The sequence below is a fragment of the Artemia sp. Qi Xiang Cuo genome, chromosome 9 (assembly GCF_049724085.1).
Source record: "Artemia sp. Qi Xiang Cuo chromosome 9, ASM4972408v1, whole genome shotgun sequence".
NCBI lineage: Eukaryota > Metazoa > Arthropoda > Branchiopoda > Anostraca > Artemiidae > Artemia > Artemia sp. Qi Xiang Cuo.
Genome location: NC_142802.1, coordinates 25328717 through 25355838, shown reverse-complemented (window position 1 = coordinate 25355838; position 27122 = coordinate 25328717). Strand labels below are relative to the sequence as shown.

Genomic DNA, 27122 nt, shown 5'->3' with positions numbered 1-27122 from the left:
TTTACATAAGGGAGAATTTTTATTATCGACTGATATAACAATTGAAATATTTTCTATATCACCATAAATTAATTTTTTCTGGTAAAAATCGAATTCCATCAGAACTGTCTTCACGCGATCATGACCTAAAAAAAAGATTAAAAATATTTCCATAAAATTATCCCAGAAGAAATGAAATAATCGAAACCTTATGTATATTTGATTGCTTTACTTTTTAAAGCATTCCCTTTTGTAATAGTCCATTGTTGCAAGCTGTGCTTTTGATGTGTTGCACATTATTCTTTGTATGGATTGAATTAAAATGATTTTAAAATGCTGCATACAAATAAGCTAAAGCTCTTGGGTGTACCCAAACCTGAATGCTCGACATATGCCCAATTTCATTTCAGTATCTTTACATTCACTAAACAAAGTAACGAAAATGCAAAAAAATAATAAAAGGGAAAATAAACAAGAAATAATAATAATAATATCATCATATACAAATGCAATAGAGAACAAAATGTCACTTGCAATATGTTTCCTTTATCTTTTATGAATAATCTAATTTTAGTCAATGAATTAATTTAATATGAGAAAATTATCAGTACCAAGTCTTTTACATAGCTATTTATAAAACCAACATTAAACTTCATTGGGAGCTCTGTATCTTTTATTTGATTAATCTCTTAAATAAATTAATCTGTGTATAAACTAATAACTAATCTCTAAATTAATCTAAATTAATACAATAATCTTTTAAGTAAACTGATCTAAATTAATGTATGTATCTTAATCTGTTAAGCTATTCTCTTCACTATATTCATCAGTACAATTTGAAATCCTCTGCCGCATGGTGTTTTGTTACCATTTCCACTGCTGAATTCCTCGAACCTCATAAAATTCTCACAAAGAAAAAAAATCAAAGGTTTATCAACCAAATATTGGCAAAAATATAAACAAATAGAGAGCGTGTGTTCTTTTCTAAGAATAAAGTGTTAAATGTATTCCTTTAAAAAATGGTGTTGGGTTTGTTTCGGTTTGAAATTGAATTCTGTATTTCTTTTCCAATTATATCTGTGGTTTCTATTTTAAAGTATCCTTCTTTTTAAAGCAGAGAAATTACAAGATGTTTCACAGCATGTTGAAAAAGGAGTGTATGAGATTCCTCAAAATGCAGTTTCTTGAAAACATATGCTTTCAAAACTCAGTGTAAATTAAAGATATGAAGCAGTCTCGGCCTAATAGCCTGGAAAGTAATAATTCCATCGCTATGATTCTTAGGCAAAAAATTGTATGGGGGGGCTGGAGAGGGGTAAATGCCACAATAGTGCATCAAAGATCAGTCTTTCTTTTTGTTGTTCTCTGAGCGCGGGACTAATGCAATATAGAAGTTCGTTGAAAATATCGCTGATCGGCAACATGGTTTTCACAGGACTGAAAGGAAACGGTGGCTGGCGTTTACCTCCCCCCTGGAAAATAACCCCCGCGAAAGATGCCCCCCTCCGGAGCATATAGAAAAATGAAAAATGATGGAGTCTAATAGAAAAAAAAACAATAAGATGTAAAAAAAACTTATGAAAAAGACTACCATAGGCAGCGTTCTTTACTTAAGTAAAGAACGATGTTGGCACAATATATTATCGTTATTATTTTTTTTTTTTACCAGGGCACTTCGTATAAAAGGATTTGTCGTAGAAACAAGGGCTCATTCGATTGGAAATTGAGAGGGCTAGTGCCAGTTGTAATAGTCGAAACTAATTGGAGGGAAAATTACCCCCTCCCTCCCACGCCCATCATTTCCTCAAGCATGGATTGGATTGGTAATCAGAACTTCTAGTGCCCTTTTTAAGAGTCAAAGTGATCGGAGGGCAGCTACCTCCCCCTCCGCCCCCATACACACACATCTTATTTTATCTAAATGCAACTAATAGAAATTTTGAGATAGCCATTTTATTCAAAATTATCCAAACATCATATAACATGGTTTTCGGGGTTGAAACAAACCCCCAGAGCTTGGGGACAAGGGTCTTAATTTATATCCCAGGGGCATTTTAGATTTTTATGGAAGGGATAGATGTTTGACTTTAGAGGAGGCTCATTTGGTTGAAAATTAGAAGTTCTAGTTCCCAAGGATTAAATATCCGAATATGTATACTAAACTGAAAATCTACGGTTATTATTATTATTTTTTTAGTAAAGTGCAGATTATGTTCTGGTCTTGAGTAGACATGGGGGTTGTCGGCCCTACTCTTTTTAATTTTTGCTAGTTTTGAGTTCGACTAGGTTATCTATTGTAATTTCTGTTCGGTTTGGGTTTCATTTATTGGTTAATGGGGATTTGTGGTAGTTTTACACTTGGAAGATAAGAAAAACTAACTCGTTTTTCAACGGTTGCTTCCGGAAGAAGCCTGACAACGCTTTCTTCCGTGAAAACCTAAACAATAAGAATTTGTTGGTTCCCAAAGACAACTATGTTTTCAAAGAAGACAAACCTTGTTAAACTTTTTGGTGCCATATGTTTTTAGCTTAATTTTTATGATTTTTCGCCCGCTTTTTTTCTTCTTTTTTTTAATTTGGCGCCCGCTACTGCCAAAAATTGTAGAAGTTCATATGGAAGTCTTTTCAACAAAAATGGATTTGCGTTTTTTTCTAAGTTTTTAAGTCTGTACATTTTTTGTTTTGCCTTTGCTTAGCATTTCCCAACGAAATAAAAAAAAAAACACAACTCAAATAAAATTCTCAAATTTGGAAAACCCAATTATCCGCGGATGATATTTTCCGGGGGGGGGGGGGTATTTTCCGGGAGTGTGTTTTCCACGGAGAGGGGGTGTTTTCCGTGGGGGTATTTTCCAGGAGGTTTTTCAAGGGGGATAAATGCCTAGAACCAAGGAAGAATTCAAGACATGAAGTTTTCTTGACCCAATTGCTCCGAGCATATGGTGGCCATTGTAGTGATTTTCGGATCAGCAAGCGTATTTCAAAGGATTTGTTCTGGTGGTGGTAGTGGAGATAAATGAGAACAAAAATGTGTTATAGGCCTGGATTTACTTTTATTCGGGTTTCTGTATTTTGAATTACAGTACCGATGAAGAAAATGAAGTTTGTTAAAAGAAGATCGGCGATGCACAGCGGCAACGTGGTAGCTACGTTTTTACAAATAATTCAGGAGAACAAAAAAAACTTCAGGAGATTGAAAAGAAATATTGAAGATGTGAGTTTTCTCTACCTAATATATTGCACCCTAGGATGTAAATCCTAATGATTATAGTACTAATAAACGCATTTCTTAGAGGATGTTTTCTGGAGGGTTGGATGTGTCGTATGTGAAAGAAAATTGAAAAAGAAAATTATGTGAAAGGCCCGTATATTATTTCCATTCGGGGATGCTGTATATAAGATTATGATATTAATGAGAAAAATCTAGTTTGTTGAAAAGGTAACGAAGATAGACAGCGAAAACATCTTAGAGTTTTGGAACTCTCCAGGAGAATAGAAAAATTCTATAAAAAAAAACTGGGATATTCTCAACGCAGCTTGCCCAGCGTACTGTTCGGTGGTACGGCCACCTCCTTCGCATGCCACGTGACGCCCCAGCACGGGTCGCATTTGACTTCGATCCCACCCTATACGGATGGAAACGACCCAGAGGACGCCCACACACTAGGTGGAAAGACAAAGCCAATGAATTCCTTACCCAAGCCCACATCCCGGTGGAAGAAGCTGCGATCCTGGCAAGCGATAGGTCAACCTGGAGGCGCCTAGTCTCATCGTTCTCTACGCCGAACCCTCGGCAGGAGCCTTAAGTCAAGTAAGTAAGTCATTATTCTTCAACGTGGGGCGCAGGCCCCACCGGTGGAATGAGGTAATATGTTGGTGGGTCATATGCAGGATGTGCACCCTTCGACTAACCATACTTTAGAGCAATAATAAAAAAAAAAAAAAAAAAAAAAAAAAAATGCATTTAATGGCGTCACATTCAAATGCATTTCATAGGAAGCAAAATAGCGTTATCTAAGCAAAGAGTGAAGTGGGAACAATGTATTAATTTTTTTTTTTCTGACCAAGGCACTGTACATAAGGCACTGTGTTGTCGTAAAAGATTCGAAAGGAGCACATTTGATTGAAAATTGAAAGGTCGAGTGCCCCTTTTAAGAGTTAAAAGTGATTGGAGGGCAGCCCCCCCCCCCCCGCCCATCATTTCCCCAAACACATCCAATCAAAATTTTGATATAACTATTTTTTCAGGATAGTTGAAAGGGCCAGTAATTATGCTATTGGGGATGTCAACCCCCCTCATAGTCCTTAGGACACAGTACATGTGCCCTTTTATGCATAGTACATGTTATTGAGAAAGGTTGGCATTTTGACCTTTACTTTCCAAAAAGACGAAGGGTATTCAGGTGAGACTTTTTTGGAAGGGCTTACCATATCAAGATGAAACTTCCGGAGCATCATGTGGGGGATGTTTGAATGACCACTAGGCAACATGTACATGCTACTACTGCTGTTAATACTGATGCTACTACTGTTAGTACTGCTAATGATAATATAACACTACTACTGCTACTACTCCTCCTACTACTACCACTACTACTATGATAGTAGTAGCCTACAATTAAGGCTAAGCGTAAGAAGGCGAAAATTTGAGAGAATATTGAGAGGAAATTTGAACTAAATAGAAACACACTATGTGCATGCAGATTGTCAAAAGGGCGAAACTCAAGAATAGATTTGGGTATTAAGTTGGATCTTTCAAAGAATGCTTAAAGGGGAACATCAATTGATAAAAACATATTTTCGACGTAACACCTTTATTTTGGTGTTGTTTTCTTAAACCACACTGCCGTTCTCACGACGAACAAATAAACCTTCAAATGGGGATAAATCCATTTATTTAGACAGTGAAAAAACATGTACAAAAGTCGAAGATTATGTATGAGTGTGATGGTTCATTAGCCTAGATTATACTTTTGTGCCAATTTACGTTTGCATGAAAGCGTCTTTGTTTTTGTGACCAAGGCCCTTTGGGCTTTTGTGTCAATAAATTCTATTCTATTCTATACAGCGACCGTCTTCAGTACAAATACTAAATTAATAAAATTGAATATAGCATATTTCACACAACAAAATAAATAACTTTTTGGGTCATTCACAAAATAATGAACTTTCGGATTATTTACTAGATTATTTTCAGAGATAGTGCATTGACAAAGTTCATTCAAGGTCTTGATGTAAATTTCCTTCTTTAATCTTGCCAAAGAGTGTTTGAAGGTTTATTTGTTCGTCATAGAATGGCAGTGTGGTCTAAGAAAACAACACCTAATTAAATGTGTTACGTCGAAAATACGTCGTATATATGGGAAATGAAACCAACCCAGTAAACAAATATGAACTCAACATTTGGTTTGCAACAAAGTATAATCACCTACGGAACAAGTACTGACAAAACCTATCCTCACCACACAAAAAAGCGACCCTTTGTCCGCGTCTCCGGAGACGATTCCATACCTATGCGAACCTGGCAACTAAATACAGTACTTACACTATTCAATACAACTGTCCCGGTCTCTTGTCGCCTGAATCACGCTCTAGCATAATTTATTGGCCCGCAGCAAAGTACTTTGGCTCGGAGCTATTAAGACGTACAGCGTCCAGCATTTTGTGTCTAGAGGCGCTGAGGTACGCGGGGTCGCATTTGGAGAGTTTTGTTAGTACTTGTTCCGTAGGTGATTATACTTTGGTTTGCAATTAGAAGACACGGGAAGGCTTGGCCACCTTCATTGGAAATTTGTTTTACACTTTGGCAAGATTAAAGAAGGAAATTTACATCAAGACTTTGAATAAACTTTGTCAATGAACTCTCTCTGAAAATAATCTAGTGAATCAGAGTTCAAAGTGTATATAGCTGGCTTAAATCGGATATTTTATGACTTTATTTAATCAGTAAGCTATTTTTACCTCAGAAATTGTGAAATATTTCAAAGCTCTGCTATAAGCCTGTTTTTGTAATAATATCCGGTCAATTTTGAACTCTTCTGGATTATTAATGACGCTAACCTAGTCCCACCCACAGACTTTTCTCTTGTCGTGTCTAATCATTTCATTTTACTCCACGATGACGGGGGAGAAACGGATTCGGAATGCAGTTATAAATGTCTTTTAATTCGAGCAAGAAAAGCGGGATTGCTTGTATTGATATTGAGAAAACTGCTTGTGAATTTTTTGCCGCTTATTTGATACTTGAAGCGAAAAAATTGTTGTTGACTGAAGCTGCCGTTTCTACACGTGCTACAGGTAGACAACCTGCTGTCTAAGATGTTTGATAATGTCGGAGATATGATTAGATGTCTTGATCTCTGTGATGAGCGTAAAGTGGTCCTACCCCGTTTTGTCAATTTTGAACCTGATGAGGTGCCTATAGTGCCCGGTGAAACGACTGCTAAACTTACTCGAAAATCATTGAGTTATGCTTAAGGTTTAACAATCTAGTTGATTCTGAAATGCTCAAAGCTAATGTTGGTTTGTCGCATAACGGTTCGTCCCAAGCTTCAAATCCTACCTAGGCAATAGTCTTGAAGAACCCACCCAAAGATTTTGACGATCCCGTATCATGAAAAGACTTTCTTGGTAAAATTTATGGCAATAGTAGTTATCGTATTATTGAATTAAAGCCCCGTAAGGATGCTTGGAGGCTTATTTTGTCTGATAAAGATGCTGCTCAGTCAGTATCACAGGCTCTCAACGATCATGATTAATCTTCGAATGCCAAAGTGAAAAGCCCATCATATTTTGGAATTGTTCGCCAGACCCCTGAAAACCTTACATCTGATGATCTTATTCAGCCAGCAGCAAACTGCTCTGAAGTTAAGAAGCTAGGTAGAACGCGCTCCTTTCGGCTCAAATTTACTGAAAAAGCACATCTCGAACAAGCCTCTCGTGAAAGTTTGTTGGTTGGATATGAGCGCCTACCTATTAGCGAGTTTAAGTTTCTGCCTAAGCAATGTTATAACTGTCAACAATTCGGTCACATCGTGAAATTGTGTAAGAATCCTCCCAAATGTGCATGATGTTCTGGTGATCATCCAAAAGCTAAAGACAATCCGTGCAAGAAACCTATGAAGTGAGGCCTATATGGCTCAGCTGACCAGCCTTCATACGCGCTTAAGTGTCCAGACGCACAAGCCATAATTAATAAATGACTGATTCTACGATCCAAATTTTTTTCTGGAACATTAATGGTAGTGTTCTAACGAAGCCACCGCTTCTAGAAAAATTCATTCAACATGAAACAAATTTTAATGTTTTTGTTCTATGTTCTATCGTTGTTTGTTTCTTATTCTGTTTTGTTTGTTTAAAAAATGGGGCTATTCCAAGCTGGGGGATGGGTGGTATGTGATGAATCCTAGTTTGATGGCAATTTGAATTTGCCTGAATGTACCTCCGGTGACATCCTCTCCTTGGATGAGCGACTACTTCAGCTTCAAAATAATACAATTAATGTTCTTAGTCTAATAAATACTTCAATTGGTCAGTATAATAAATAAACACCAAATTCCCATTCTTCAGCTGTTAGTAAGTATATTTCGAATTTAGATGAAGTTTCCAAACGCAGTGGTCGTTTTTCTGTGCTTCAGCTAAATTCAAGGTATTTCCTCTTCAGTTGATGAGTTAAAACAAATAGTACGTAGTGACCACCCCGATTTTATTGGTCTTTGTGAGACTTTCCTCGATTCGAAAACTGAATCTCTATTGCATTTCCATGGATATAAAATGAAGTATTTGAACCGTAGTAGGATGCCTAAAGGTGGCCTTGCTGTTTATGTTTCGGACTATCATAAGTACTCTGTAAGATATGACCTATCAAGAAATGAAGAAGGGATTATCGAATCCATGTTTATCAAGATTAAAACCCAAACTAAACCTCTGATTGTTGGCAATATATACCGGTATCTCAGCGGGTCTGTTCCCTCTTTCTTTCAGATTCTTGATGAGGTTTTGGAAGCAATTCAACAACATTCATGTGAACTTGTCATTATGGGTGACTTCAATATTAATTTGTGCGACCGCAGGTCATCTTCTTCCTTGGATTTTCTCTCATCTTTGCTTGCTTGTGGCACATTACCAATAGCATGCATTCCAGATGGCATAACTGATACTACTGCTTCTTTGCTTGATAATGTTTTTTCATCGTTGACTTTGGTGCAAAATTCTGTTTTGATGAGTGATATCTCACACCATTTACCGGTTTTTTCCGTTTATGATTTTTCTTACTCATTACCTAGGAGGACCCAGGGAGCTCATTTTTTGTCTTTAAAATTTAATTATCAGGAGTTGGCTCTTCTTAGATCGTGGTTGGCAAATAATTCGTGGGGTATTTTTGAAAATGAACGTGATGTAGATTCACTTTTTAATTATTTTTATGACTCTTTGAAAGAAATTATATTGGATACTTGTTGTGCATTCCAGCTGAATCCAGGATCAAAGAGAACAACCCCTTTGAATCCTTGGATGACTCATGGACTCCTTAGGAGCTGGAAGAAAAAAAAATAACCTTTGGAAGGCTTACAGGTCCTCTTAGCCATCTTCACGCAATTATCGACTTCAAATTTTTAAACCTTATAGAAGAGTTTAAAACTTGCTTTGCCGGAAGGCCAAATAGTCATTTTATTATAACAAATTCTCTGCGTGCAATAATGACATTAAGAAAACGTGGCAAGTAATCAATTCTGTTATCGGGCCATCTTTTCGACCCCCTTCTGCCTTTCTAGTGCTTTGATTGATGGTAAAATCATTGATGGTGATCTAAGAGTGCAATACGCACTTACTTCTTACTTTGTTAATATCGAGAAAACTACAGCCTCTTCTGTAAGTCCTTCCTCTCTAGATGATTTTAGGTCTTATCTTGGACCTTCTTGTCTTAAATCATTGACTTTGGAGCCTACCTATGAAGTTGAAATAGCCAGAATTGTCAATGATATGAAAAGCTCTTCATCCTCTGTCCCAGACTGTATTTCTACTAAGATTGTCAAGTTTATTCTTCCTGTCTTCGTTTCTGCTCTTACGAGACTCGTCAAAAGCATTTGATTCAATAACACACAAGATTCTTCTTTGGAAAATTTACCATATTGGAATATGAAAGAATAGTCATTCTTGGTTTCTGCCCTATTTATCTGGTGGAGTTATGTCGGTTAATCCTCTCTTTTCCAACCCGTCTGAGGTAGAGTTTGGTACTCAGCAAGAATCCGTTATTTACCTGATACTCTTTTAAATATACATTTATGTCCTCATAAGTGCGGTTTAAGATCTGAAACACTCATCCTTCTGTCGTCATTTTAAACATACATCTTTCACTAATTGTGACAAGAGCCCGTCTTTCTCTGATACACTTATAGCTTGTGTTGATGACAGTACTTCTGGCAGAGCCAGTAGAACTGAGTTTGATCTTTGTTTAAACATGATTGCCCTTTTTGAAAGAGTTACTCAGTAGTTTGATGTTAGTTATCTTGTCATAAATATTGGAAATTCATGTTTTCTTATTTTCTTAATAGTTTCTATGGCTTGTTCTGGTTTAAAGGAAATACATGTATCAAGAGGCTCCCTTAATAGGCCAAGGGATCATTAAGTTCAATTCCTAGGTGTCTTGCTTGATGAAAATCTCTCTTTCAAGCCTCATATTAACTTCATTAAAATGAAAGTCTCTAGAAGCCTCGGGATCCTTAAAAAATTGAAACACATTTTTCCAGGGTCAATACTTAGACTCCTATTCTACAGCCTAGTTCAGCCTTATGTTTCATACTGTTCTATTATTTGGATGTCAACTTTTCCCTCATCACTGAAGCCAATTTCAAAACTACATGACAAAGCAAGGACTCCTATACAGGATACTAACTGTTCCATACTAAACCCTTGGCTGACTTGAGATCTCTCTATTTTCTGTCTTGTGTTTCTTTTAATTTTTTCAGTTTACATAACCAGCTTCCTGCTGCCCTATGCAATAATATATATTTTATTTCCGAGCAATCGACTTATTTTTTCCGCACTTCCAATAATTTACAGATACCTTATACTCCGTCAATACGGTCCGACTTTAACCCTCTGATAGCTTGTAATATGATTTGGAACACTCTCCCAGAGTCTGCGTGGGGCTGCCACTCGTTTGGCATCTTCAAAAAGTGTGTTAGAGATTTTCTTATAAATAATTATTTTTATTTCCCGGTTCTTCGATGAGTTGATGTCTCCTGATTGGTTTTGTATTTTCTTTGTGTGGGTGGATTCATGTCTTACTCTCTTACCTAGCTTGGATTTTTTTTTGGGGGGTGGGAGGGGGTATTGTTTGGTTTGGTGATGTGAATTTATTATTTTAAAAATGTTTGATGAATCTTTTTGTATAATTATATTTTTACTTTTGTTTCTACCCTGTTTTTCCTTGCCATAGAGCCTTACGGGGGAGAATATATTGAAGTATTTGTTATTTTTATGTGTAATTTACCTTTAATTTTGGTATTCAGTGCTATATTTCTTGTTTTGTCTTTTTCAATAAATTCAATAATTCAATTCAATAATCCGGGAGCTCATTATTTTGCGAATGAACCAAAAAGTTATTTATTTCGTTCTGTATAAATATGCTAGTTTCAAATTTATTAATTTAGTATTTCTACTGGAAATGGTCACTGTATATGTGAGCGAAATATCTGGACTTTTGTACTTGTTTTTTCACTGTCTAAATAAAGGGTTTATCCCGATTTGAAGGTTTATTTGTTGATCAAAAACAATATTTGCATGCTACTACTAATACTACTATCACTGCTATTACTACTAATACTACCACTAAATTACTCCAACTGCTACTTCTATTGCAATTACTTGTAGGGCTAAGAGTATTAAGATGAAAAGGGCGTCAAAAGGGAGTCAAAGAGACGTACTTGACCCCCTCCCCCTCTCAAACCTTCTGAAGATCAAAACATAATTTGTGCTATGCTGAAAAAAATTAATGTGGATTGACAGTTTAATGTACATAATTTTTTATTTATTTAAATTAAAAAAGCAAAAATCTTTAAAATGTATTTAGCTTTCAGTAAAGTGCAAAAAGTGTTCGGGTCTTTAGAAGGAATGGGGGGGGGGGTTCAGTCCTACTCGTGCTAATTTCTGCTCTTTTGGAGTCTAAGTCAGTTATTTATTGTAATTTCTGTTCGTTTTGGGTTTCATTCATATATTGATGGTGATTGTGGTAGTTTTACGCTTGCAAAATTATTTTACTTTATATCCGCTCGTTTTCGGTTTAACGTAGTTCTTTACTATTCTATGTAAAATTTATTTTGTGGAAATTTTTTTTGATTAATGAAGAGTAAAAAGAAACATGATAGTATGCATTCAGACAATATTTTTCATTATTAAAAAGTATGACTTGAGAATGACCCGAAAAAAGATGCCCAGTTGATGACCTTATAAACTTCTTCTAGGTAAACAAATGCCTAGGTTATTTGGCTACGTTATATGACCCAGAATCGGTTAAAACTACTGGACTAGACGATAAATACGTAAAAGTAATTTTCAAAAAAGAATGTACATACAAGGTATGCCCTTTCTAAGTTCATATGTTTATTTGTTCAAATACGAGGTACAGTTTTTCTAAGTTCATTTGTCCAAAGGTTAAGCTTCTAAAGGTTTACCGGAACATAGCAGAGGTACTTCATTTGGCAGAACACAGCAGAGATACTTCATTTAGCAAGAAATGTTAGAACTTGACCCTTGAGGGTATAAAACCAACAGTTTCCCCGAAAAAAGATGCCCAGTTGGGCTAGTAAAATAGCAGGGTTTCGTGTCACTATTTTACCAACTCAAATCTTGTTGCGGATTGGGTGAAAATATTGGGAGGGGGAGTTCTCTTGTCTAAGCTTGTTTAATGCTTGCTTAACAGTAAAAGTTCATTAAAAAAATAATTTTTTGGAAATTTAAAAAAAAGAGCTTGGAAGAGCAAAAGCAATACTTATTTTTTGTACTTTTTTACATTTTTAGAAATAGCATGCTACCAAAACACCGTCGAAAGCTTTCTGAGACAAAAATGAATTAAAGAAATGAAGATCGAGAATGGGTTTTTTAAGGTCAACAACACGGAAAGCAAAAAAAAAAAACGACAAATAGAACCAAAATTGGTAGAATTAGAAAATCTGAAAAACCAAACGACGCAGAAAAAACAAGAAAAAACAAAAACCAGAAATTAACAAAATAAAAATTTTAAAAGCCAAAAAGCCTAAGGTCATAGGCTTTTTAATGTCAAAAAGCCTAATGTTACTCACAAATATCTACGGTTAACAAAAACAATGTTCACGTTTAGTACTAGATAAGCGACTCATAGTGATGAAGATGAGAATCGATTGCCCTTCCGAAATATTCATTTTGTTTTTTTCCACTTTTTTTTTGTTAAGACAAGCCAATATGGTTTACGAAATTATCTTAAAGCTTTCTAAGAGCTCATTTGAAAGCTAATGCTTAGTATAACTTTGACTTGACGACGCCATCGTAAGGTAACGTGTGATACCATGGGAATTTTTATATTATTCCTGGAGTGGATACGATTGGAAGCACGAACAATGTACTATAGGCATCTCCATGGCCAAATATCCTTATTCGGATGCTAAAAATTTACCTCTTGAAGGCTCTCCTTGCCGATCCTCGTAGTAAGTGAAAAGTCATAAAGATAAATTTTGACAAAAAAAACGACCAGTAAAAATGTTTTACTCAAAATCAAAGCACGTTAAGGAATTGTGATAAAGACTATTCATGTTTGTCCGAACAGAAAGATCAAATTACAAAATTACATTTTCAGGAATTTCAAACAAGAGCTTGACCCCTTTATGTGTCTTATTTTTATCCTGTTTTTTTCTCCAGCACATCCTAGGAGTTTCAAAATGTGTAAACAACTGAATTCTCTACATTTAGGGCTTTAATTTTCCCGCTCTTTTAAGGGATGCATGAATTGCTCAGTCGTGTTAACTCACACATAGAATCCTCATCTGGGATAGAGGAAATACACCGTCTCCATGAATTTAGAAACCTCTCTAGTTTTAGCCTTTTATTCTTCATAATGTGGTTTTATGAATCGGCTCTCCTAAAATCTTTAAGGCCATGAAGCAAAAATAATGAAAGTATGCTTTCCAATGAGGAGCTCAGAATTTTTAGCAACATTGCGGAAAAAATTGTAACAATTCTAACAAGCAGATAATTTTACTACGAATCTAAAATTCTTCTAATGATCTTTAGTTATCTAAAATTTCTAAATATTTCAATGATAACTAATTGAATTTTTATCTGTGACTATTGAAAGATACCGATCATTATATACCCCTTGGATTTTTAATGTTACAAAATTACACATTTTTTTCTTTTTTTTCTTTTGGCGGTAGATTTGAGATAAGTGCGACGTAAAAACATATTCAACGCCCTTTAAAAAAAACAAAACTTCTTTATTGTCAAAGCTATAAGTTATACAAAGCTATATCTTTATAAGCTATATTGTGTATATTAAAGAACTTAAAAACTAACAAAAGTTTATTTTGAAGAAACAACGTGTTCTGATGGAAGTAAAGAGCGAAGTTGAAACTTAAGACGAAAGATAAAATTTCTTCGCAGATTTTGCAAAATATATCTGCAAAAGTGGTTTAAATAAACTGACTCGTGTTATTTCCCTAGTGCTTTACTGAAAACACATAACCAATGCAAAAAACAGTATTAGGGGCAGAAAAGTCCTCAAGTACCCTGAAGAAAATAAAAGACTCATTCATATGGCTTTCAATGGGTTTTTATGTGCCATTAAATCAATAAATTTAGCACACAACTCAAATTCTTCAAAGTGCTAAAGCAATCTCAGTTTTCAGTAAAGCGCAGGATTTTCATAATTGTACAAATATAGTTAAATACCACAAGTCAGGTTTTTGAACCACTTTTGCAGATGTACGTTGCATAAACTGCGAAGCGATAATTTTCGTTCGCTTTTAGTTTTAACTTCACTCTTTAGTATAATCTAAAAAAACTTCTTGTTCTTTTTTAAATTAAAATACCTCATAAGGTGATTTCCCTCTGATTGATAACAGTTCTAGTAGTTTTGAACATCTCTGTTTTCCCGCGTGACATCCTGGAATAAAGGGATAATTTTCAATTATAAGTAAAATAAAGCACAAAAATAAATAAAATTTGAAATTGTGAGCGAATAGAAACCATTTTAAGTAGGTCAAACCGTAAGGAATACGAATCATGTACCAGTCAAAAGGGGTCGAGTAAAAAATAACTGAGTAAATAAATGAAGTGAATCTGGATTTGTTTTATCTTTGTTCTTTCAAGTGTCGTTTCAGTTGCTCAAAAAGTGAAAGCCAGCTTGTTTATCAACTGAAGATGTATAACAAAGAGGGAGAGAGGGAAAAAGATAGAAGGAGAAAGACAGAAAGAGAGAGAGGGAGAGGGAGAGGGACAGAGACAGAGACACAACTTGAGGGAACAGGGAGAGAAAGAGAGAGATTGAACAATCATCATTCACATGAATTATAGGGAGTAGTAACAGCTCTAAATCTGGATAAAAAAAAGTATGCATCCCCAAAAGAACATATCTTGAAAATAAATTGGCACTCCAATACGGGTAAACTAGAGGAAGCAAAGAACCGGAGGACATATCTTGAAAATATATTGTCACTCCAATAAGTGGAACCTGGAGGAAGCAAAGAAAACGAGGACACATCTTAACAATAAATAGTCCCTACAATATGGGGACACTCGAGGAAGCAAAGAAGAGGAGGACATATCTTGAAAATAAATTGTCCCTCCAATCAGTGGAAACTGGAGGAAGCAAAGAACAGGAGGACATATCTTGAAAATAAATTGTCCCTCCAATAAGGGGAAACTGGAGGAAGCAATGAACATGAGGACAAATCTTTAAAATAAATTGTCACTAGAATACGGGGACACTGGAGGACGCAAAGAACAGGAGGACATATCTTGAAAATAAATTGTCCCTCCAATAAGGGGAAACTGGAGGACGCAAAGAACAGGAGGACATATCTTGAAAATAAATTGTCACTCCAATAAGGGGAAACTGGAGGACGCAAAGAACAGGAGGACATATCTTGAAAATAAATTGTCCCTCCAATAAGGGGAAACTAGAGGAAGCAAAGAACAGGAGGACATATCTTGAACATAAATTGTCCCTCCAATTAGGGTAAACTGGAGGAAGCAAAGACGATGAGGACATCTCTTGAAAATAAAGTGTCACTACAATAAGGGGAAAGTGTAGGAAGCACAGAATAGGAGGACATATCTTGAAACTAAATTGTCCCTCCAGTAAGGGGAAACTGGAGGAAGCAAAGAACAGGAGGACACATCTTTAAAATAAATTGTCACTCCAATAAGGGGAAACTGGAGGAAGCAAAGAATAGGAGGACACCTCTTGAAAATAAATTGTCACTCCAATAAGGGGACACTGGAGGAAGCAAAGAACAGGAGGTCAGATCTTGAAAATAAATAGACACTCCAATAAGGGGAAACTGGAGGAATCAAAGAACAGGAGGACATATGTTGAAAATAAATTGTCACTCCAATAACGGGAAACTGGAGGAAGCAAAGAACAGGAGTACAAATCTTGAAAATAAATTGTCCCTCCAATAAGGGGAAACTGGAGGAAGCAAAGAACAGGAGGACACATCTTGAAAATAAATTGTCACTCCAATAAGGGGAAACTGAGAGGACAGCAAAGAACAGGAGGACATATCTTGAAAATAAATTGTCCCTCCAATAAGTGGAAACTGGAGGAAGCAAAGAAAATGAGGACATATCTTGAAAATAAATTGTCACTCCAATAAGGGGAACCTGGAGGAAGAAAAGAATAGCAGGACATAAATTGAAAAAAAATTGTCCCTCCAATAAGGGGACACTGGAGGAAGCAAAGAACAGGAGGACATATATTGAAAATAAATTGTCACTCCAATAAGGGGAAACTGGAGGACGCAAAGAACAGGAGGACACATCTTGAAAATAAATTGTCACTCCAATAAGGGGAAACTGGAGGAAGCAAAGAACAGGAGTACATATCTAGAAAATAAATTGTCACTCCAATAAGGGGAAACTGGAGGAAGCAAAGAACAGGAGGACATATCTTGAAAATAAATTGTCCCTCCAATAAGGGGAAACTGGAGGACGCAAAGAACAGGAGGACAAATCTTGAAAATAAATTGTCCCTCCAATAAGGGGAAACTAGAGTACGCAAAGAACAGGAGGACATATCTTGAAAATAAATTTTCCCTCCAATAAGGGGAAACTAGAGGACGCAAAGAACAGGAGGACATATATTGAAAATAAATTGTCACTCCAATAAGGGGAAACTGGAGGACGCAAAGAACAGGAGGACATATATTGAAAATAAATTGTCCCTCCAATAAGGGGAAACTGGAGGACGCAAAGAACAGGAGGACATATCTTGAAAATAAATTGTCCCTCCAATCAGGCGAAACTGGAGGAAGCAAAGAACAGGAGGACATATCTTGAAAATAAATTGTCACTCCAATAAGGGGAAACTGGAGGACGCAAAGAACAGGAGGACAGATCTTGAAAATAAATTGTCACTCCAATAAGGGGAAACTGGAGGACGCAAAGATCAGGTTGACTCATCTATAATATAAAATGACCCTACAATCCGCTGAAACTGGAGGACGCAAAGAAAAGGATGAAATATCTTGAAAATAAATTGTCACTCCCAGATCGGGAAACTTGAGGAAGCTAAGAACAGGAGGACATATCTTGACAATAAATTGTCACTCCAATAAGGGGAAACTAGAGGACGCACAGAACAGGAGGACATATCATGAAAATAAATGGTCACTCCCAGAAGCGGAAACTGGAGGAAGCAAAGAACAGGATGACACATCTTTAAAATAAATTGTCACTCCAATAAGGGGAAACTTGGAGGAAGCAAAGAATAGGATGACATATCTTGAAAATAAATTGCCCCTCCAATAAGGGGAAACTGGAGGACGCAAAGCATAGTAGGACTGATCTTGAAAATAAATTGTCACTCCAATAAGGGGAAACTGGAGGACGCAAAGAACAGGAGGACATATCTTAAAAATAAATTGTCACTCCAATAAGGGGACACTGGAGGACGCAAAGAACAGGAGGACAGATCTTGAAAATAAATTGTCACTCCAATAAGGGGAAACTGGAGGAAGCAAAGAACAGGAGGACATATCTTGAAAATAAATTGTCCCTCCAATAAGGGGAAACTGGAGGACGCAAAGAACAGGAGGACACATCTTGAAAATAAATTGTCCCTCCAATAAGGGGAAACTGGAGGACGCAAAGAACAGGAGGACATATCTTGAAAATAAATTGTCCCTCCAATAAGGGGAAACTTGAGGAAGCAAAGAACAGGAGGACATATCTTTAAAATAAATTGTCACTACAATACGGGGAAACTGGAGGACGCAAAGTCAAGTAGGACATATCTTGAAAATAAAGTGTCCCTCCAATTAGTGGAACCTGGAGGACGCAAATAACAGTAGTACATATGTTGAAAATATATTCTACCTCCAATCAGGGTACACTGGAGGACGCAAAGAACAGGAGGACATATCTTGAAAATAAATTGTCCCTACAATAAGTGGAAACTGGAGGAAGCAAAGAACAGGAGGACATATCTTGAAAATAAATTGTCCCTCCAATAAGGGGAAACTGGAGGACGCACAGAAGAGGAGGACATATCTTGAAAATAAATTGTCCCTCCAATAACGGGAAACTGGAGGACGCAAAGAACAGGAGGACATATCTTGACACTAAATTGTCCCTCCACTAAGGGGAAACTGGAGGACGCAAAGAACAGGAGGACATATCTTGAAAATAAATTGTCACTCCAATAAGGGGAAACTGGAGGAAGCAAAGAACAGGAGGACATATCTTGAAAATAAATTGGCACTCCAATACGTTGAACCTGGATGAATCAAAGTACAGGATGACATATCTTGAAAATAAATTGTAACTCCAATAATGGTACACTGGAGGAAGCAAGGAACAGGAGTACATATCATGAAAATAAATTGTCACTCCAATCAGGGGAAACTACGATGAGTTCTATAACTCAAAGTTATATCACCACTCGATGCTGCTTTTTTATGTCCTTTTCAACTATAAATTTGCAAGAGGAATGGGGGAACGGGATATGATCAATAGCTTTGAATTGAGCCTTTCAACGTCTCTACGATGTTGCAGTTGCTTTCTAGTTCCAGAGGCATCAATTAAGGGGAGAAGTACCAGTGCCCTCCCCCATGATTTTTTCCCAGTCTAGGTTTTGAAAAACACCTTTTTGGAGTATTTTCGTTCAAAAACGCCATTTTTTGGCATTTCTAGTAAAAAAAAATGAAAAAAGGCACAAATTTGTCCCCTCCCCTAAAAATTAAAAATACACTCCCAGATAAATTTTAGTGAATTGATACCAATAGCCTAGATTAACTACTAGGACTAGCCTAGTTTTGTTAATCGGCGAACTATTTATGAAATTTGCTAAGGAGACTGGGAGGTGTCCTACAATATGAAAAATTGTAAACATTAGGTTTTATTGTTTTAACCACGGAGATTATGATGGTACCCTTTAAATTCTTTCAGGTTCCCCAGTCTTTCCTTTCCATTAATGAGATGAAACAAGTCAAGTTTATAAAAAGCACATAGATATAAAAATTAGATTTCAAATAATCCCTTAGGCGGTTCTCCTTGATATTTTAGTGCTCCACTAGCGGAAGAGAAAAAAAGGAGACCTCAGAGCTTTTTATGCAGAAAGTGATTTTTATTGTTGTCCAAGCTAGGGGGGGGGGGTATAATTCAGCTGTGAGGGTTTTGACCACAACAATTCCAATACTGCACATCTAATTTCAATTCGACGCCATTTTGAGGGGTTTCAGGCTCTTTTTCGAAACTCCTCCAGATTTGTTTTAGGAATTGGTGTTATTTTTGGAGTTTAGGCTCAAATAGGATAAAGAACCTTTTGCTGTTTATTTAGAATTTGTTTACAAACTTTATATTGTCTGTTTCGTTTTTTCAGTGGGCGAAATATGGTTTTGGATTTAATTTATAAGTCTCCTCCTGAGAATTTTACTATTTTCAAATGCCCTTGCAATGACGGTGATTATCATGCAGTTGAGAAACTGATTTAGGTTGCCAAACATGACTGCTGGCCTCAGCAAAAAGAAATTCACAAATAAATCGGACAGTCTTACCGTTTGACCTATCTACTAGATGGGGGCTTGCGTGGTTTGGATTTGTTGAGCCTGCACTGCTAGAATAACGTAAAGCCGACCCCGGTTCGCTTCGTTTGCCATGTGCTCCCAGACACGAATGACCATACCGAGCACACATAGCTAAAAATGACAGAATCCTTGATTATGACTAAGTCCGTATAGCATGCACTTAACAAAAATCTACAAAACTATTTCAATTTTTTATATAGTGTCATAGGGTTGTGAGGAGTCAGAGATAGTATATTTAACTAACCAAGTTCACAGCTCTGTTACAAGTACCATGTATGTGACTGCATTAGTATGTGAATTGTTGAAATGTATCTTGATTTGTTGATGTTTTCTTCAGGTTATTACTCTCTATCTTTGTTGTATATTTTGTTTTACTGTATAAATTTTTGTTTCACTATTTATTTTTTCTTTTCTTCTTTAGCTATTTCAGTATAATTCATTTTCTTTTTTTCGCTCTCGTGGGTTCATTCCCATAGTACCTACAGCGCAATCAGTTATTCATATGTCTATAGCTCCTTAGCAGATATTTTGAACATAGTTTTAAACAAGAATTTTTTTTTTTATTGTCTGGTGATTTAGAAAGACTCCAAGACTCTAATATTTTATCCCAAGGAAGGCGACTTAGCGAGATTGAAAATAGTCCTTTGATGAAGTTGGTATTGTAAATAATTATGTGGGGCTAATCAAAATCCGATCAATGCAAACCCTGTTTGTAATAGTAAATATATTTCAAGTTTTGGGGGAGAGGAGGTTCACCAAAGGAAATTATTATCTTACTGCATTTCAGCTCAATATTCAGGGTCTCTCCTCGTTGATATATTATTTAAGACAGATTGTACCAAGGTGGACAGTCCGATGTTGTTGGCTTGGTTGAGACGCTTTTGGGTTCTGGTAATGAAATGCTATTGGATATCACTGGTTACAAGATGGAAGAAATAAACTGATGCAGGATGGATGAAGGTGGTCTTGCCATGTATGTATTTTGTAATTTGCCAAATTGTGCATGGGATGATTTATCAAGAAATTATGAAGGTATTCTTGAGCGAGAAAAAAGTTGATTGAAATTAGATTTAGTTTATCGATCTAGCTATAAATAATATTTAGCGTTCTCCTAGGGGTGCGGTACCGTTGTTTCATCGGAATCTAGAAAAAAAATACTTGACTTAATACCAAAGCGTCCGTGCCAGGTAAATCACAATGGGTAGTTTTAACATGAATTTGATGAATTCAAGGTTTCTTCAGTTGATTTTCTGTCAAATATGCTTGCCGCAGAAGCTCTACCAACTGCATTCATCCCTTCACGCTTAACTAATATTACAACGTCTTTGATTGAGATCATCTCTACCCTTGGCTTGGTGCAGAACGCAATCTTAGCTACTGACAGTTCTGACCTTTTCCCAATATATTCTCAGTTTGTTTTATGCATAAGAAGAATAATTGGACTCAAGTCTCTGATTCTTCTTCTGCTCGGTTTGGTGAAAAAGGAGTTATCTTCTCTTGGTTCTAAATTGGTAGAGACTTCGTGGAGCATTTTTGATAGTGAAATTGATTTTACTTTCTTATGTGAGTCCTTTTACGGAACCGTAAAAGGGTTTATTCTTGATGCTTATAAAGCACCGCCTTTTAATCGTTTGTGTTAAAGGACTTCCTCTGAGCCCATGTATGACATCTGGGCTTCTCAAAGGTTGGAGAAGGAAAAATAATCTCCGGAAGGCATTTAAGTCCACTACACCTTCAGCGAGTGCTATTCGTGTATCTTACAAAATTTACCGGAATATATTCCTGGTGTAGAAAAGCCAAGTATTTCTATTCTTTAAATAATTTTTCTGCGTGTGGCAATGATGTTCATAAAACTTGGAACGTAATAAATTATGTACTTAAGCCCGTACATCTCTCACCTATGAGTCTGGTCATTGGTGATAAATCTGTGGAGGGTGAGCTTAATATCTAAGAGATATTCCCTTATTTTTTCGCTAATATTGGTAATAATATTGTTTCTACAGTTACTTTGTCTCGGTCTAAACCGGACATAAGATTTTATCTTAGACCACCAGTAAATCAAATTACAAAGATTGTTAATGGCTTGAAAAGATCGTTTTCTTCGGGTTCAAATTCTATTCCTATTAAGGTAGTTATTCCTTACTATTACTTACCTTATAATTACTATACTCAAGATAACAAAGGTAGTTAAATCCTTTCTTCCTTCAATAATTTTGTCTCTAACAAAAGTATTCAATCTTTCATTTGAATGTGGGGGTTTTCCTGATGCTCTCAACTGTGCTCGGGGATTATTGTTACTTAAAAAGGTGGACCACGAATTGACCCAGAAAACTATCGACCAATTTCGATATTATTAGTATTTAGTAAAATTTTTGAAAAGGCTATGCTTTCGTGTCTCATTGCTTTTCTAAATTCTAAACATCTTCTTCATGATTTTCAGTTTGGTTTCCGAATGAAGCACTCTACTGAACATCTTTGCACGACCCTTTAGAATTTTGTATATTCTGCGTCATATTTGGGATTAATTCCTAATGCTATATTCCTGGATATTCGTAAGGCAATTGATTCCATGACTCAAGAAATTCTTTTTTGTCGAAGATGTCTAAATTTGGTATAACAGAAAATGTATTATGTTGGTTTAAGTCTTATTTAAATGGTAGATTAATTTCTGTTGATCCGGTTTTTCCGCTCACCGTCAGAGGTGAGTTATGGCCTCCCCCACGTTCTCCTGATGTCCTTGATTCGATTGTTGATAAAAGAACACTTGGCACTTCGGGAAGTTGGGAATCAGAATTTCAGTTAAACCTAGCAAATTTGTTTGAGCGAATAGTTCAATGGTTTGATGCTGATTATCTTTCTCTAATTTTTTCCAAATCAAGATTTTGTTTTTTCGTACGTTTCAGAGAGTACGTTTCACGTTTCCTCGGTTTTCTGAAGGTATTTTTTCAGTGCTTAATCCAATCGCATGTTTCTTATTGTCCGATAGTATTAATGGCAATTTTTCCTTTGCTTTTAAAACCGCTTTCTAAGGTTTACGATAAAGCTTAAAACCTCATTCAGGAAACTAATCGTTCAAGAGTTACCGTTTTACTCGATCTCCGATCACTGTATGTTCTCTCGTGAGCATGTTTTACTTTTTCTTAACTTCATGGTGTCCTCCCCCAACCCCTAAGTGTTCCACCGTCCTTTACCTCTGATCAAAATAAGTACATTTTTCATAATAAAAAGGCATATTCAAATTCCTTTTACTTCTTGTGTAAGGTAATTTTGATCCTGTAATAGCGAGTCATATTCTTTGTAATAAGGCGCCTGAACCCTGTTGCGGTAATTCAAAATGACTTTCCGTGGCATTTTATTTAACTATTACCTACAGACCAGAAAAGTACGCTTGGAGCCCCTCCCCCAAAAAACTAACTTTTCTTGAAATTATGGGCCCGTCTTATTCAAATTGACAAATAAAATGAGCTTCTTTTTCGTATTGGCAGTCCCCCTTCAATATTTTTATCCCCCCCCCCCCAAAAAAAAAACAAAGAAAATTCCAGCGTACATTTTTGGTAGGCTGTATATAAAACAGTTCGTGGTAACGAACTGTAAGTAAGGAGCTACCCGGCTCAATAGCAACCGAAAATCTAAAAACGGAGTTTTGATACCAATAGATATATCAAAAGAATTGGCTTATTATGTTGATATTAAATATATAAGTTTCATTAAGTTTAGTCTAGCCGATTAAATTCTACCAGATTTTTTACAGAAAAATTTGCCAGATTTTCAAAAAAAAGGGGGAAAACCTTATAAGCGATAGAATCTTAATGACAATCACACCATCAGATTCAGGATTTTTTTTGTAGTGGTTTTGAGCTCCTATCTGCAAAAGTCTAGAATTTTGTTTTATTTTTGCCAGAAGAAAGATTTTTTTCCCAGGAGTGATCGTATCGACCCAGTCCTAGAATATCGTGAGAGGGCTCATTCAAATGGATACGAAGTCTAATGCCTTTTTTAAATGACCAAAAATATTGGAGGGTAACTTGACCCCTATCCCCCCCCTTTTTTCCCCAAGTCGGACTATCAAAAATTTTAGACATAAAATTTTCTCAGAATAGTTGAAAGGTCCAATAAGTATGCCTTTGGATATAAAGTGACCTCCCCCCACAGCCCCAGGGGAAAGGTCTTTAAGTCATAAAATTTGCCTATCTATTACATTTAGTATTTGCTATCGTGAAGTATGTATACGTTTTCGGGTGGGGGGATTTTTTCTGTTTTTTTTTTTTTGACGGGGAAATATTCTATGGGGAGGGACGTTTCCAGGGGGTGAACTTGTCAGGGGAAATTATAAACTGGGGGAATTTGCCAGAATCCCTATACGAAATTCTTTTTAAATGTTTTGCTTTCTCTTTTCCGTCTCAGTTTTACACGTGGATTTATTAAAGGTAATTGTCCGGGGTAGATTTTCATCGGGATTGAATTGTTTACAGGATATTTCCGTGAGGAGGGAGATTTCTTCGTGGAGGTGGGACCAGATTTCCTCGCATTACTTAAAAATGATCAGAAATTACATTAAAAAACAAGTTTTTTCAACGGAAAGTAAGGAGCAACATTAAAACTTAAAACGAACAGAAATTATTACGTGCATGAAAGGGAGCACCCATGAAAAATAATAACGGTTTCGAAATTCAAAAATAAATCTTCAGATGCAGTGATTGAGGTATTTTGTTTGTTTTACTTGCCACTGATACCGCATCCACTGATACCGCATCCACTGTTTCCGCATTACAGGTTTAAGGTCCTAACACTTACCAATGAAAGTGCTCAGTACTCAGTACTCAGTACTCAGTAGTATGATATAGTGGCCTCTCTTGTCAGTAACTGTGTGACAGTTACTGTGTGGAACAGTGTATTATCCTGTGATTTTGGGGCCTTGTCAACCCCTTTCCAGAATTACCTTGGATTTGAAATTTTATTAATAGGATCTCTTTTCTTAAGATATCCTGTTAACGAATTTCTCCCATTTAAGTCCATATTGACTAGGCAGACGGCTGTAAGAAACTTATTAAATTGAAAGCTTTTATTAATTGAAAACGTATGAAATTTTTTTCAACTTTTTTTTTACATGTCTTAGAAGGACATGAAATATATTTAAAAAAAATAATATTTAATATTTTCAAAATCAGAATGATATAGATATGTTAGTCGCGATTTTTACTATTAGAAAACTAATGTTAGTAGTAACACTTTTCTTTTTATTTTTGCCTTGGAATATTTTAAACTTGAAAAAAACTTTCTTGAATAAAAAACCGGCTTTTAAAAACAGTCGAAAAAATTCAACGCAAATTCCTTTAGAATGAGCCGAATTACCAATTATCTGGACCATTGTAAACGTTTTTAGAAGAAGTGTTTTTAAATCCTCCCATTAAAGTTTTCCTATCCCAAAGCGCTCGAATGAAACTTCGTTTTCTTCCTTTAAGTTTGGGTCAATTTTATCGTATGAAAGCAATTCGTGATTTGGTTCGTTATTTTACCGAAACGGAGTGCTAAGATTATTTATGCAATAGTTAATGATTTAATTTTGTTGTTTTTAAGTAAAGACACGGCCACACATTCGATATTGGGGTGAAATTGTTAAAATTCAATATTCGTTTATTTAAGGCAAATAAAAATCAGACCACAGAGAAAAAGAGAATGTTATATACTTCCTTGTAAAATAGTTGATTTTTGTGACACATTGTCGCAAGCCGATCGAATTATTCCTCGTTTCTGGACAGAAAAATAGCCTCGCCTTCTTAGAACACGTTAATTAATGCTTCGGGCTGATTAATGATGATCAACAAACCTAGACAGAGATGGGGAGACAAATCACTCCGCCTTTTTATAACCCGATTGACTCTTTTGTGACAAAGACAAATATTAAGCCAGTAAAATGAAAGACAAGCTATATATATATATATATATATATATATATATATATATATATATATATATATATATATATATATTTTTTTTTATATATATATATATATATATATATATATATATATATATATATATATGTATATATTTATATATATATATATATATATATATATATATATATATATATATATATATATATATATATATATTTTTTTTATATATATATTTTTTTATATATATATATATATATATATATATATATATCAAGATTCAGCATCATTTGGTTTAACATTAGTATTGTCTTATCGTAGCGTCTTGTATGTGGCATAATAATTTTCAACACGCTATCATTATTTAAAACAAAACTTACAAAAAAAAAGAAAAAACTTAAAAAACTTTAAAAAAAGCAGAAAATAGGTGACTTGTATTAAAATACAAGAAAATATAAGACAAACCTCATACATTTCTGGGAGATGAGAGAGGGTAGCTACCCCGAATGACCCAATCTCCCCAAGGGCACAAAATGAAAATATGTGCTGGGAATGAGGAGCAGTTCTAAGCTACTCTACCCAAAATTACTAATCCTTTATAATTGTATTCTTGTTAATCAAAAAATAAAAGTAATATAGACAGTAAAACACAGACATAGCCATAAATAGGAACAAAAACTTGGCTTTAAAGCAGCGAACTCAGACGTTCTACTGAAATGTTGTTACGAAACAAGCACGTCTTATGGAAGGTTTCAGTTCCTAAGCCTTTCTCTACCCAAATATTGACTATAGTGAATACTTTTAAGGGAACTAAGTGAAATGATCTAGAGGTTTTCTTAACATAAGAGAAAAAAAAGACAAGGCCATATAATTTGATGTAAAAGTAAGAAAATAGTGGACATCTAACGACCATAATAAGAAATAAAGGATTTCTCCCTTTAGAGGTAGCTTATAAAAGGAGAAAAGAGAGTTATTCCGGACTTTGGCATCAAAAGAAACGCGCATAGCGTTTGTTAGTTGATTGTTGGGGACACTTGGTTTAGTTCTAGAGTCCTAGGTTTTGAAAAAACACCTATTTTGAAAGTTATATTAGCAAAATAAAAAGGAAGTTCTTGCTTACAATCATTTAATATCCCTTTCACAGATTTATTGTTAACATATTAAAGCATATATAAAGTTACGCGACTCGTTAAACGCAGCCAGATTCGACCCAGATTTAAATAGATCCATGGAGAAATCTTGGAAAGGTAAACAGTAAGGGTGTGCAAAAAGTAGAGGATGGCTGGCTCTCAGCCCTTCATTGCACTTAATGGCTGAAGGGCCATACAACGGAGATCAGAGCCGCCGGTAGGGACTCTACAACATAGTGGTTTAGGCCTCATGGTCTGGAGGGGAGAGCAAGGTATACTATAGGAGTGTTAAAATATAAAATAAAAAAAATTAATGGCAGATGTCCGAAACACTTGAAGGGGAGGCAGCTGCCCCCCCCCCTGCCCAGGCCTAGAACCGCCACTGCTGTAAAGTCCAGTGCCGTATTCTTTAACTTTTATCAAAGCAAATAAATTATATGAAAAATTTTGGGATTGTGATCTTGAGATCGTGGCTGACTGTGAAAAATGTTCCCTATACTAAAATCTAGTCGGCAAAAGAAAAATTTGAGCCCTTACCTGCAAATCTTTTAGCATCCCTTTGACAACTAATCCCATTAAATGTTCCTATAACTATTGCCAAGATCAATATTAAAAACGTTCGAGGCATTATAGTGTAATCTGTGCAGATTACCCTGTATTAGTGGAATCATTCCTTAATTCTTGTGAAGATATACACTTTCAAAACTGCCGCAGGCCTTTTTACTCCTCGATTATGATTGGCTGGAAGAGAGAGAGGCGTGAAATTTGACATACTAGGCATACTTAAGAGCATGATTAGAAAATGAGCCTTTTATTTGAAATCAAAAAGATAACTTAGC

At 35.7% G+C, this 27122-nt stretch overlaps 1 protein-coding gene across 1 annotated transcript; it reads right to left on the bottom strand.

Moving 5' to 3' along the window:
* On the bottom strand, positions 1–26921 carry LOC148948484 (uncharacterized). Its single transcript, XM_089094412.1, has 4 exons — positions 26821–26921; positions 19227–19367; positions 14040–14113; positions 1–125 (listed from the first exon to the last, which is right to left on the bottom strand). Exons 1-4 carry the CDS (start codon positions 26909–26911, stop codon positions 111–113), a joined length of 321 nt encoding a protein of 106 aa, XP_088950538.1. The 5' UTR covers positions 26912–26921; the 3' UTR covers positions 1–110.
* Between the last annotated feature and the right edge of the window lie 201 nt (positions 26922–27122).

What these genes read in the sequence shown, in the direction of transcription:
- LOC148948484 (XM_089094412.1), bottom strand. Translation starts at nt 26,911, where the DNA reads ATGCCTCGAACGTTTTTAATATTGATCTTGGCAATAGTTATAGGAACA. An exon ending in GGATGCTAAAAGATTTGCAG is followed by an intron (nt 19,368 to 26,820) that starts GTAAGGGCTCAA and finishes TGTCATTTTTAG; the next exon opens with CTATGTGTGCTCGGTATGGT. An exon ending in TCTAGTAGATAGGTCAAACG is followed by an intron (nt 14,114 to 19,226) that starts GTAAGACTGTCC and finishes CCTTTATTCCAG; the next exon opens with GATGTCACGCGGGAAAACAG.